Below are 11,697 nucleotides of genomic sequence, written 5' to 3'. Positions count from 1 at the left end.
ATTGTAGCGAGTGATTACCATTGGAACTAAATGAAATCCTCTTCATTCGTAATACAGAGACTTAAAGAGCGTTGCCATAGTCCTCCCCTCTAGACATTAAATTTCGCTCCCCTGTCCAGGAGCATCTGTACAATACCCTGATGACCTACTTTTGAAGCGGCTTGGGAATATTACCCCCTTTGGCGTGATATTTGCTCCCACATCCAAGAGTATCTGTACAATTACTCGATGGTCTTGTAAGGATGCAACTCGCAGAGCAGTGCCATATCGTCCCCCTTTGGTATTGACATTTGCCCCCCTATCCAAGAGCATCTGTACAATATCTTGATGGCGTTCGGTCAAAGCGGCTTGGAGAGCGTTGCCAAATACCCCACCCTGGGCGTCAATATCTGCTCCCCTATCCAATAGTATCTGCACAATCTCTCGATGGCCTTGGCGTGATGCAGCTTCGAGAGCGTTGCCATATGGTACACCCTGGGCGTTAATATCTGCTCCCCTATCCAATAGCAGCTGCACAATCTCTTGATGGCCTCGGGATGATGCAGCGTAGAGAGCGTTGCCATATGGTACACCCCGGGCGTTAATATCTGCTCCCCTATCCAATAGCAGCTGCACAATCTCGTGATGGCCTTGGATTGATGCAGCTTGAAGAGCGTTATGAAAGAATCCACCCTGGGCGTTGATATCTGCTCCTCTATCTAATAGCAGCTGCACAATCTCTTGATGGCCTTGGTATAACGCAGCGAGGAGAGCGCTGCCAAAGAATCCACCCTGGGCGTTGATATCTGCTCCCCTATCTACGAGTATCTGTACAATCTCTCGATGGCCTTCGAAGGATGCAGCTTGCAGAGCGTTTTGATATCTCCCCCCTCGAGCACTAACATTTGTCTTTGATGACACCAACGCCTCTGCAGTTGCTTTGAGACCTTTCAAGCAAACAAAGTAGAGTGGAAGTGCATCTGTCTCCGGTGGGGGAAAAATCTCTGGGTTGTCAGGTTGAAATAGCCGAGTCCACGCCCTGTAAGTTTTTTCAGTCTTCAGAAAACGAAGAATCTGTTTTCGGGCTCGCTCCGAGCTCTCAGCTAGCCGAGCATGATCCATCCATATTTTGGCTGAATATCGTGCTAGTGGGAATCGCGCCTCATGTATTCGGGATTCTGCCACACAACTGAGATAAGCCAGACACGTTTCCGTGATATCGATTGCAGCATCCATGTAGTTAAGGCCTTCAACATCGAAACATAGAAGGTATTCCTTGACTGAGAAATGAGCCAGTTGTAGTTCTTCATTTACCCACCAATCTCGGGAAGCTCTCACAAGCGTGGCTAAACTTGGGCAGAATCTTGTTATGTCGGACGGGCAAGGCAGCCGATCCCTTTCGTCGAAAGATCCACCATTGTCAAGGCGGACAGCAATCACGTCCACAGCCTCTTCAATAGTCAAAGGTCGCTCGGTATGCACAAGAAATTGTAGTAGACGAGTTGCCTTGTGCTTGCGTTCTGGGGGAATACTCGCAAGAATGCGGGCGTACGTCTCATTTAGGGTTCTTGGAAGTGATTCGAGAGCCTTTTCGATTGCCTCCCGATCGAGACACGTCTCGAGGCTATCTAGCTGGCATGCAACCCACCTGAACCTGCATATACATGTCAATATACAAAAAGTTACCCGCAATAACTTCCATTGAGTAGGCAAACTTACATGCCATCGGCCTTAGATCCAATGTCGTCCTGAATCTGTTTCAATACAGACGGCGATGACGCCCATTTCTTGAACTCCGGGCTCTGCTCAAGTCTAGCTTCAATGTAGGCGCGTATATCTCTGTTTACCGACTCCGCATCCATGGAGATGCAATGGTCTTCTCCAAATGAACCGCGGAAGAAACGCTGGAACTCTTCTTCTGGTCGTCCAGTAGCAACGACTTGAACATGAACAAAACTAGGATCGGAGAAAAAGCTCTTCATCCACGTGAGCAGCTCGCCCCTCACAGAGCACTCATCTAGAGCATCAAGGACGATAAAAATCTTCCCAGAAGCTTGCATCATGGCTGCCAGCGATGTAGCCAGAGTTTTAGGTGCTGGTTGTTTCTGACCATCCTCGTGAGCTGTGAATAAACTATCCATTTCCTTCTTGGACTCGATCCGCTGGGTGTATAGCTGAAAGGCGAGTGAGCGGAGCATGTCGGCTAGAGTTTGCTTCTTCGTATCGCTGAAGTCAAAAAAGAAGCTGAGGGTGGTGTGATCGTTCATCTTCGTTAAGTCATCAAGAACAGTCGTGCTGATAATAGTCTTGCCACTCCCGGGCATCCCGTGGAGCCAGACATGCTGTAGTGATCCAGACTTCCACTCCTTGAACGCAGGGGTATTCAACAGCCATGTACCGGTTTCGTGATGTCGAATTTCCCGGGCGTAGTTGGCATTGGTTGATGTGTCTGGAGGCGAGAGCCATTGTTTGATCCGGGTGAGGTGGCTATCAGAGCGTATTTCCTCAATGTTGGTGCTCGTTTCAACTGCTGTCGATTGGATATGGCTCAAAGTGTCCTGCACTGACATAGTTAGAGACAGTACTGTTAAGGCATATCAAGGAAGTACCAACTAGATTCCAAGGCTTCCACTATTCGCCTCTCTGCCTCAACTTTGTTGGGCGGTATACGGTAAAGCAGATCTTTGGCAAACGCAGCAGCCGCCATCGCTGCATATCCTTGCCACTCCTTATTTTTATGCGAGTCGGAATAATCGCATATACCCCGAATGATTAGGCAAGGAAAGTGGTTCATTAGTCCGGCCGCCTCCATTTCGAAACACAGGACATTATGTTCCGCCGCAATCCTATCGCGAAGGATGGCGTCTTTCATTAGCTGGTTCGATGAGGCGATGATGCCGTAGTGGATAGCTGGGTTATCGTCGTCCTCGGTCCGCTTAGATCGTGATATCGAGCCAAATGGGTTGTTCCTGCTACAGCTCGTACAGGCTGTTTCTGTGTCCAAAGGATGAATAACATCGTTGCAGAATAACATATCGCTGCTTGAATCCGGGCGCCTGTACTTCTTTCGTATGCGGGGGGTCTTGTCTAGGACAGTATTTATAGCATCCTCGATCCCATGGCCTCTGCGCTCGTATTGGCTTTTAAGTCCACTCAATGCTGTTCGTAGCACCGTTGGAGATTGGTTCAAGAAGCCTGTTGTCTGAAAAGCCTGACTTTGTATTGTCTTGCCAAAGTCATATTGCACAACACTACTCTTGCCGTCGCGCGTAGCGTTCACAACAATATCACCTAAGCGAATATCATGTGTTTGGCTTGGGACGCCGCCGCCAATACCGACCATTAAGCCGATCCTCACATTGGGGAAGGTATGAAGCATATCTCTCGCAACGCATGCAGCTGAGGATGTGCCATACTCTCCGTCTGGCAAGACGGCGATGACGACGTTGTGTTTTCCAATTCTGCCTAATGTATAATCGTTGTTATCATGAGGGGAGACATAATCAGGACCGTCGTGTTCATCATCGAGGAAGGCTTCTGCAGCGACACGTTCGGTGCTGATGGCGCAAATCCAGCCGACGGTGTAGTCTGCGGGGTTCGACATGGCGAGAGTGCTGATAGAAAAGGTATATATCGGTTGGATCAAGAGCCTCTACAGAAAGGCCAGGAGGGAAACAGGTTATCAGAGCCGGAGTGTAAGATTTTGGGCGCAGCTGTTTGTTGTTGTCAGGAAGACAATCACGATTGAGGTGTCAGGCTTTATGACCAGGTTGGGCGGTTCTAGCCGCCAGCCTCGTGCGGCTGAGCCAACGACTTCGGGCATCAATACGCAACTGGGGCCTGTCACCCCATGCAGTTCACTGTGATTTGAAACACGTCCCACATCGTCAAGAGCAGAGTCGTTGTTCCCTTTTCTCTTGGTTACTAGGTAGTCACAGTGGCGTATCTATGCCCTACTAGTGCATTTAGACGTTTCGTAAGTATTGCAACAACTCTAGCCTACTCATATGCTTTTAAATGTGTTGCACTAGTGTCAGGCAGCTAAATGAAACTGAGGGTCATACTCGTTCCTTTGATTGGGGGAGACCTGGCGACGTTCTCACGACGTTCTCGCACCAACCCCGCCGAAGTTGCTATCAGCGCAAATCAAACATACGTTAAGTATCTAGACAAGGTCAATAAATACACGCAATAAGTGTCCAAGTGGAATAACTTATTAACGGGGCGTGGCGACTAATCGAGTAACTTGGGCCGAGGCGCTTATGTGTGCTGACGACAGCTTTGGTGTGTGCGAATACCAACATTCCAACAAATGATATGCAGCTGCTCTACAAGCTTCAAGCGTCATCATCGCTAGGATAAGATTCACCAGTTAAATCCCAAATCGGAGACGTAATCTCACCAGGATCGGCATCCTACTCCGAGTTGTTGCCCGTTTTGTTCAGCCCTAAGCCAAAGTCAGCATATCGCACACGACTAGTGCTAACGCACCAAGTCAGCATCATGTAGGGTTGCTGCCTCAGACGCATTCAATCAGTGCCTCGCAATGCTTGAACGAAGGATGGAGTGACTTATAAGCAGGGCTGTACCCAGTCCTGGGGGGGATTTAGACTTGCAACGCTGACTGTGTGCCTCTTGTTGTGCTACACTATTCACGATGGCGACCACTGGAGACGAGCAGCTCGGGCCTGAAGTTTGTGTAATCGGAACCGGCGTCATCGGCCTCGTTACGATCAAGAACCTTCTCGAGCAAGGGCTTCATGTCACAGCATTCGAAAGACATGAGCACATTGGGGGAACCTGGTACGTCTCGGAAGACGGAAAACAAACTACGGCACTGGAGCAGACAAAGTTCAACACGTCCAAGCAATCGGTCTGAACCCTGTAAATAACTTGGGGGGTGCACAACTGACGGTGATTATCCAAAGGCTTCCTACACGGACTTCCCATTCCCAGACGGTAAGAGAGACGAACAGAGTCTCATCTTCAGGGCTCGAACTCACATTTTGCTTCTTAGAACTCCCAATACATCCTCAGGCAAGGGACATCCAGACATACCTCGAGTCGTATGCCAAGCACTTCAACTTGCTGCCGCATATCGAGTTCTCTACGACAGTAGATCGGATCGAACGCGACGAGGCAGGGAAAAAATGGCTCGTGTACACAAAAGACACCAACACAGGTTCGCATGCGTGTCGAAGCTTTGACCGCGTTGCCCTTGCAACGGGTATACTCAACACGAAGCATCTTCCCAAAGTTAGAGGGATCGAGACGTTTGCAGGAGATGCCGTCCATTCCCGAGAGTTCAAGGACCCGTCCAAGTACACCGGCAAGAACGTGCTTGTTGTCGGTATCGGCGCAACGGGAGCGGACTCGACGTCCTTTTTGGTCAGAGCGAAAGCTGCCAAGGTGTATCTCAGCCATCGATCGCAATTCTTTCTTGTGAGTTGAACTCTTTAGACTTGGTGGACAGCCATGGACGCAAAATGCTAACTGGAATTAGCTGCCTCGCATGGTTAAAGGCAAGGCCTTTGACCACTCTATGACCCGCCGGGTTGGCACGATAGTGAGAGCTCTGTTTAGCTATTTTCCCATTGGAGCTAGTACGTTGATGACCAAGGCTCTCGTCGCCATGCGATCAAAAGCGTATCCCTTCTTGAACGAACATCCATCCCTCAGTGCCCCTCGACAGACAGATGGGATTCTGCACCGCATACCCTTCTTCTCGGATGACTTGGCGAATAATCTGCGAGATGGCAACATTGAGACAGTCGTGGGCATTGAGGAGATTACGGGGCCTAAGTCGGTGGCCCTAACAGACGGTCGAGTGCTGGAGGATATCGACGCCATCATCTTCTGCTCCGGATACTTTTATGACTTTTCTGTAATTCGGGGAACTGGAGATCCTACGGACCCGACTATTGCTCCGGATCATCACAAAGAGATTCAGGCGACTCGGTTTTACGACCCGCAGGACAGGTTTCCCCGACTATATCAGGGATTCCTCTCGGAGCAGTATCCCGAGTCTTTGGCGTTCATGGGACACATGCTCATCAATAAGCCGCCAATTCCGCTTTACGACGTCATCTCGATGGCGCTGGCGAGCGTGTGGAGTGGTACATACCCCATCGCGTCAGTCGAGGAACGACGCAAGGACATTGACATTCAATACCACTTCCTCGTACAGGCGCTGAACCGGGGGCCAATGCATCACCTCGGCCTCCGAGTCATCTCAACAAAGACGTATGACTGGCTGAACAAGGCCGCGGGAACGGGGGTGACAGAACGGTTGGGCTGTTGGAGCTGGGAGGCGTGCAAGCTGTGGTGGAGCGACCGCAAGTTCTACAACCTTTTGATGGATGGGCCTGACGTGCCGGCAGTGTACCGGCTGTTTGACATGGGGCGGGGGAGGAAGCCTTGGCCGGGGGCGCGAGAGAGGATTGAGTACGTCAATGCCGAGGTGAAGGCATTGGGAGAGGCTTGGGAGCGGGAGAACAAGGACAAGAAGAAGGCAGATTGATAGGAAGGGTCAGTTCTGGGAGGAAATCTCGTGAGTCGGGTGAAGGTCTGCATTTCGAATCTATTTTTAGTACATGAAGCTGAAATGATATCATCGCATTGCCTTGATATGTCGAGATCAGAGGTCTGCTGACTGGTGACGGCGAGGAGATGATGGATTGAATGGAAGCCTAGCGGAACGGAGCTGCGTTCCCATGTGGTTGGAAGAGGACGGTTTGCCAAGTGTGGAGGACTGGAAGTGATGCCTCAAAGTGCAGAGGCTAGGCATCAACAACAGATTACCTGAGGCATCTCTGGATGCGTTCAGTGGGAGGCAGCCCGGCGACACAATCCGTCAGCGATCTCGACCTGTAAACCCAGGCCGTTTCAGTGCCAGACACCAGTAGAAAGCAGAGGCTCCCGTCCGATATCAGTGCTCCAACGAGCTATAGTCAATGCTCAGACCCTGCAACAGCTTAGATTCGCATCTCTTCTTCCTTGTCTATTTGCCCATTACGTCGTCATAACTACACCTTTACAACCACTTGCCGATTTCTATTCCACCACTACAACCCCCGCCAAATAGGCGGTCCCAGTGCATGCTCGGCATCCGTCCCACCCTCAAGGCGCGGCCGTCGCTACTGGATCTGATTCGCGCCAGGAACGACGACGCCGCCGACGACAGCGACAGCGACAGCGATAACGACGACCGCGGGCGCGTCCCGCAGCGAGACAGCAGCAGTAGCATCGGCACGAGCCCTGCGAACAGCCGCCCAGGTTCCAGAGGCAGCAACTCCAGAGGCAGCAACTCCAGAGACAGCTCCAGAGACAGCTCCAGAGGCAGCTCCAGCGGGCCACCCCCTGCACCGCCCACTGACATTGCTGCGGCGACCACTGAAACGACATCATCGCCGGCCCCACCCTCGCCTCCGCCAAGCGGTACACGGCTGAACCGCCTGTGGGCCGCTGCAACGCGAGGTACCTCGACTGCCTCCACTGACGCTGGTGCTACTGCAGCTCTCGCTCTCGTCGACGTAGCTCGCCAACTGCCTCTGCCAAACTCTCCACCACCATCACCACCACCGCCTCCCTCATTCGCATCCTCCTCCGCCTCACCCTCACCCTCGACTCCATCGCCCATCCGGCCCCCGTTGCCGCCCTCCCAGAGCTTCTCTCCTCGCCCCAATCTCGAGCTCGACGCCGCGCCCGTCCTTCCGCCCAAGATGGCTCCTGTACGACGTCCTCCCCTCCGGCGCCCTTGCTGCTCCCCTGATGCTCACTGGCCGTCCGTCACGACACGCCCGAGCTGCCCCGCTGGATCCCAGAGCTGACCTGCATCTCCTCTAGAAAGCGAAAGCTGCCGGCACCGCCGATGACGACTCTACTCATTATGGTGAGTCAATTCCTCCCAGCTGTCCTTGCGCTTCATTTGCTGGGTAATGTCGTAATGGGTGCTAACATGCAGCTCTCCGCTAGGCAAAATCTACTCCGTCTCTGGGTCAGTTACCTCGACACGCCCATCCTAGCTCCTCCATGCTGTCCTCGCGATCCTCTCGAGATGCATCGCAGCCATTATCTGTCGCCTAAATGTAGCTTCACGCTAACCCTCTCCCAGCCCCGTCGTCGTGGCCGAGGACATGACGGGTGTTGCCATGTACGAGCTGGTCAGTCGCCCTAGAACTCATTCCCGTCCTCCCCCAGCTAACGAGCCTCCTCTAGGTCAAAGTAGGACACGACAACCTCGTCGGTGAGGTCATTCGAATCAGTGCCGACCAAGCTACCATTCAGGTCTACGAGGAAACCGGTGCGACAATCACGTTCGACCTCGATAAGCAATGCTAACCACCCTCTAGCCGGTGTCAAGGTCGGAGACCCCGTTGGTCGAACTGGCAAGCCTTTGTCCGTCGAGCTCGGTCCCGGTCTGCTCAACGGTATCTACGATGGTATCCAACGTCCCCTCGCAGACATTGCCAAGATGGCCAAGTCCATTTACATCCCCCGCGGTGTCGCCGTCCCCGCACTCGACCGCAACAAGAAGTGGGAGTTCACCCCGACCAAGAAGGTCGGCGACCACATCTCCGGTGGTGATGTCTGGGGTACCGTCTTCGAGAACTCTTTCCTGGCTGTCCACAAGATTCTGTTGCCTCCTCGCGCCCGGGGTGTCATCACCAAGATCGCCTCCAAGGGCGAGTTCACCGTCACCGAGAAGCTCCTCGAGGTCGAGTTCGATGGCAAGAAGACCGAGTTCCCCATGATGCAGACCTGGCCCGTCCGAGTGCCCCGTCCCTCCAACGAGAAGCTCACCGCCGATCAACCCTTCATCGTCGGCCAGCGAGTGCTCGACGCCCTCTTCCCCAGTGTCCAGGGTGGTACCGTTGCTATCCCTGGTGCCTTTGGTTGCGGAAAGACTGTCATTAGTCAGTCCGTCTCCAAGTTCTCCAACAGCGACGTCATCGTCTACGTCGGATGTGGTGAGCGAGGAAACGAGATGGCTGAAGTCTTGAAGGATTTCCCCGAGCTTACCATCGACGTCGACGGCCGAGAGGAGCCAATTATGAAGCGAACCACCCTCATCGCCAACACCTCCAACATGCCCGTCGCCGCCCGAGAAGCCTCCATCTACACCGGAATCACTGTCGCCGAGTACTTCCGTGATCAAGGTCTTGACGTCGCCATGATGGCTGACTCCTCGTCTCGATGGGCTGAGGCTCTTCGTGAGATTTCCGGTCGTCTGGGAGAGATGCCTGCTGATCAGGGTTTCCCCGCCTACTTGGGTGCCAAGCTCGCCTCCTTCTACGAGCGAGCCGGTAAGGTCCAGACCCTTGGCTCACCTGAGCGTGAGGGCAGTGTCAGCATTGTCGGCGCTGTCAGCCCCCCAGGTGGTGATTTCTCCGATCCCGTCACCATGTCCACCCTCAGTATCGTGCAGGTCTTCTGGGGTCTCGACAAGAAGCTCGCTCAGCGAAAGCATTTCCCGTCCATCAACACCGTCGTATCGTACAGCAAGTACACTGTGATCCTCGACAAGTACTACGAGAAGAACTACCCCGATTTCCCCCGACTCCGAGACCGCATTCGACAGCTCCTGTCCGACTCAGACGAGCTCGACCAAGTCGTGCAGCTAGTCGGAAAGAGCGCTCTGTCCGACCCCGACAAGATCACCCTGGACATTGCTACTCTCATCAAGGAGGATTTCCTGCAGCAGAACGGTTACTCCGACTACGATCAGTTCTGTCCCATCTGGAAGACGGAGTGGATGATGAAGCTCATGGTTGGCTTCCATGACGAGGCACAGAAGGTCATTGCCCAGGGCCAGAGCTGGGCCAAGGTCCGAGAGGCCACCTCCGAGCTCCAGGCACAGCTGCGACAATTGAAGTTTGAGGTTCCCACCGATGGCGAGGACGTCATTTGCAAGAAGGTTTGTGTTGCACTCCAGAGCCAACGTTTCCGTTGCTAACATATTTCTCTCTAGTACGAGGGCATTCACCAGAAGATGACGGACAAGTTTGCGGCCGTCATGGACGAGTAAGAGACGGCTCTACGGTGATGTCGTGAGACGTTGCATTGCTGGCAGTTGTTGTCCAATAGATGGGTTTTTGCTGGGGAACGGTCTGAGGAAGGCCGGTATTCAATGCTGTTAGCTCTGCCGCGTAGTATCGTGTATTCGATCCAGTATCGATTTGTGTTTGAAGTTTTGCAATGGAAATATTCACGGATTCCATGCATGTTCTCAATGCAACTCACGAAGTGACGACACCAGGTCAGCACGTGTATTTGTGACATCTGCATTTAGGTTCTTTCCAAAGAAATGACGAAATAAACGGGCGTATAAGTCTAAATCTCTAGCTATGCTGGTTGTGGTGATTGTGGATTTATTTCGGTCTCTCAAAGCCATAAACGACAGAAACTCGTGCTGCGCTAACAAAAGATAAGAAAGATAACTCCTCGTCCGCTCTTCGAATGAAGATACTAGGCGAATCCTTCGAAGTTTCTGACCACCCTAAAAGCCCCATTTCCTTCGTCTGAACTTACCGAAACTCGTTATTGGTAATCCCTCTCCCGGAGTCATCCGGTTGTGGGTCGGGGCCTCTCGGCGTTTGAAGGTGGGGCTCGGCATGCCATTATTCTCGCTGCGACATGACAACTTCTGATGCCATCATATCGGATAAACTGTCTCACTCAGAAGAGAAATCGCAATCCCTCGGGCTCTCCAAACACTTGAGAAGACTCAACAGTCTCTTATATACATGTCTCCTTCATCTCAAAGCAACCCCTAACTCTCTTACTTCGTCCTCCCCTCACTACCCCGCCACCATGTCCGACGAGCTCCGCGACGAGGTGGAAGCCATCAACTCCATCTACGGCGACGGCAGCCTCGTGCCGGCCGACGACGACACCTCGGCGTCGGTCTACATCCTCAAGCTCCCCGGCGACGCCTCCTCCCTGCGCCTCAGCTTCGCCGGAGACTACCCCGCCAGCCCGCCCTCCGTGCTGGCGACGCACCACAGCTCCGGCGGCAAGAGGGGCGCCGGCGCGCGCGACCTGGCACTGTTCCGCGAGGCCCTCGGCGAGGTCTTTGAGCCCGGTGTTGTTTGTCTGTTTGACGCCGTCGAGGAGTTTTCCCGGCGGTGCGAGGAAGACGCCCCGGAGCCGTTTGACACGGAGGACGCCGGCGCCGAGCCGGATCCCGTACCGACACCGGCAGCAGAACTCGACGCATTCCCACCTCCGGCCTGGACGGCCTCGGAAGTCGTCATAGACAGCAAATCCACCTTCATCGCACACGTCGCACGCGTAACGTCGACCGAACAAGCGCGTCACCACGTGCAATCCCTCCTCGCGTCGGACCGGCGCTTCCGCTCGGCGACGCACAACATGACGGCGTGGCGCATCCGGGGCCCGGGCAACGCGAGCTTCCAGGACTGCGACGACGACGGCGAGGCGGCGGCCGGCGGCAGGCTGCTGCACCTCATGCAGCTCATGGACGTGTGGGACGCCATGGTCGTCGTGTCGCGGTGGTACGGCGGCGTGAAGCTCGGGCCTAGGCGGTTCGCAGTCATCAACGCCGCCGCGAGGGATGGGTTTGTCCGGGCGGGGTTGGTCGAGGAGAAAGACAAGGAGAAGAAGAAGGGCAAGTGAGGAGAAGGGAACTAATGCATATCCCTATGCTCGTGGGATGTTGGGAAGGTGAACATCTCAAAGAGTACAAGCCAGGAATTG

The 11,697-nt window shown here is 53.7% G+C and overlaps 2 protein-coding genes across 2 annotated transcripts; one reads left to right on the top strand and one right to left on the bottom strand.

The window, feature by feature from the left end:
* Positions 1-96: 96 nt before the first annotated feature.
* BGZ61DRAFT_565680 (uncharacterized protein) lies at positions 97-3,679 on the bottom strand (the record flags this gene model as incomplete). The annotated part of the gene is made up of 3 exons (XM_046255909.1): positions 2,593-3,679; positions 1,699-2,563; positions 97-1,633 (listed from the first exon to the last, which is right to left on the bottom strand). The coding sequence occupies exons 1-3, from the start codon at positions 3,581-3,583 to the stop codon at positions 97-99; spliced, it is 3,393 nt and encodes a 1,130-aa protein (XP_046108412.1). The 5' UTR covers positions 3,584-3,679.
* A 957-nt stretch (positions 3,680-4,636) lies between these two features.
* BGZ61DRAFT_491224 (ATP synthase alpha/beta family, nucleotide-binding domain-containing protein) lies at positions 4,637-11,616 on the top strand (the record flags this gene model as incomplete). The annotated part of the gene is made up of 13 exons (XM_046250410.1): positions 4,637-4,852; positions 4,908-4,938; positions 4,997-5,421; positions 5,483-5,545; positions 5,600-6,439; positions 7,074-7,709; positions 7,825-7,870; positions 7,954-7,975; positions 8,093-8,141; positions 8,197-8,281; positions 8,331-9,895; positions 10,170-10,203; positions 10,745-11,616. The coding sequence occupies 13 exons, from the start codon at positions 4,637-4,639 to the stop codon at positions 11,614-11,616; spliced, it is 4,884 nt and encodes a 1,627-aa protein (XP_046108411.1).
* Between the last annotated feature and the right edge of the window lie 81 nt (positions 11,617-11,697).

Source organism: Ilyonectria robusta (genome assembly GCF_021365365.1).
Source record: "Ilyonectria robusta strain PMI_751 chromosome Unknown BGZ61scaffold_4, whole genome shotgun sequence".
Taxonomy (NCBI): Eukaryota; Fungi; Ascomycota; class Sordariomycetes; order Hypocreales; family Nectriaceae; genus Ilyonectria; species Ilyonectria robusta.
Note: the sequence above shows the minus strand (reverse complement) of the source record. Positions and strands in the feature narration are given on the sequence as shown.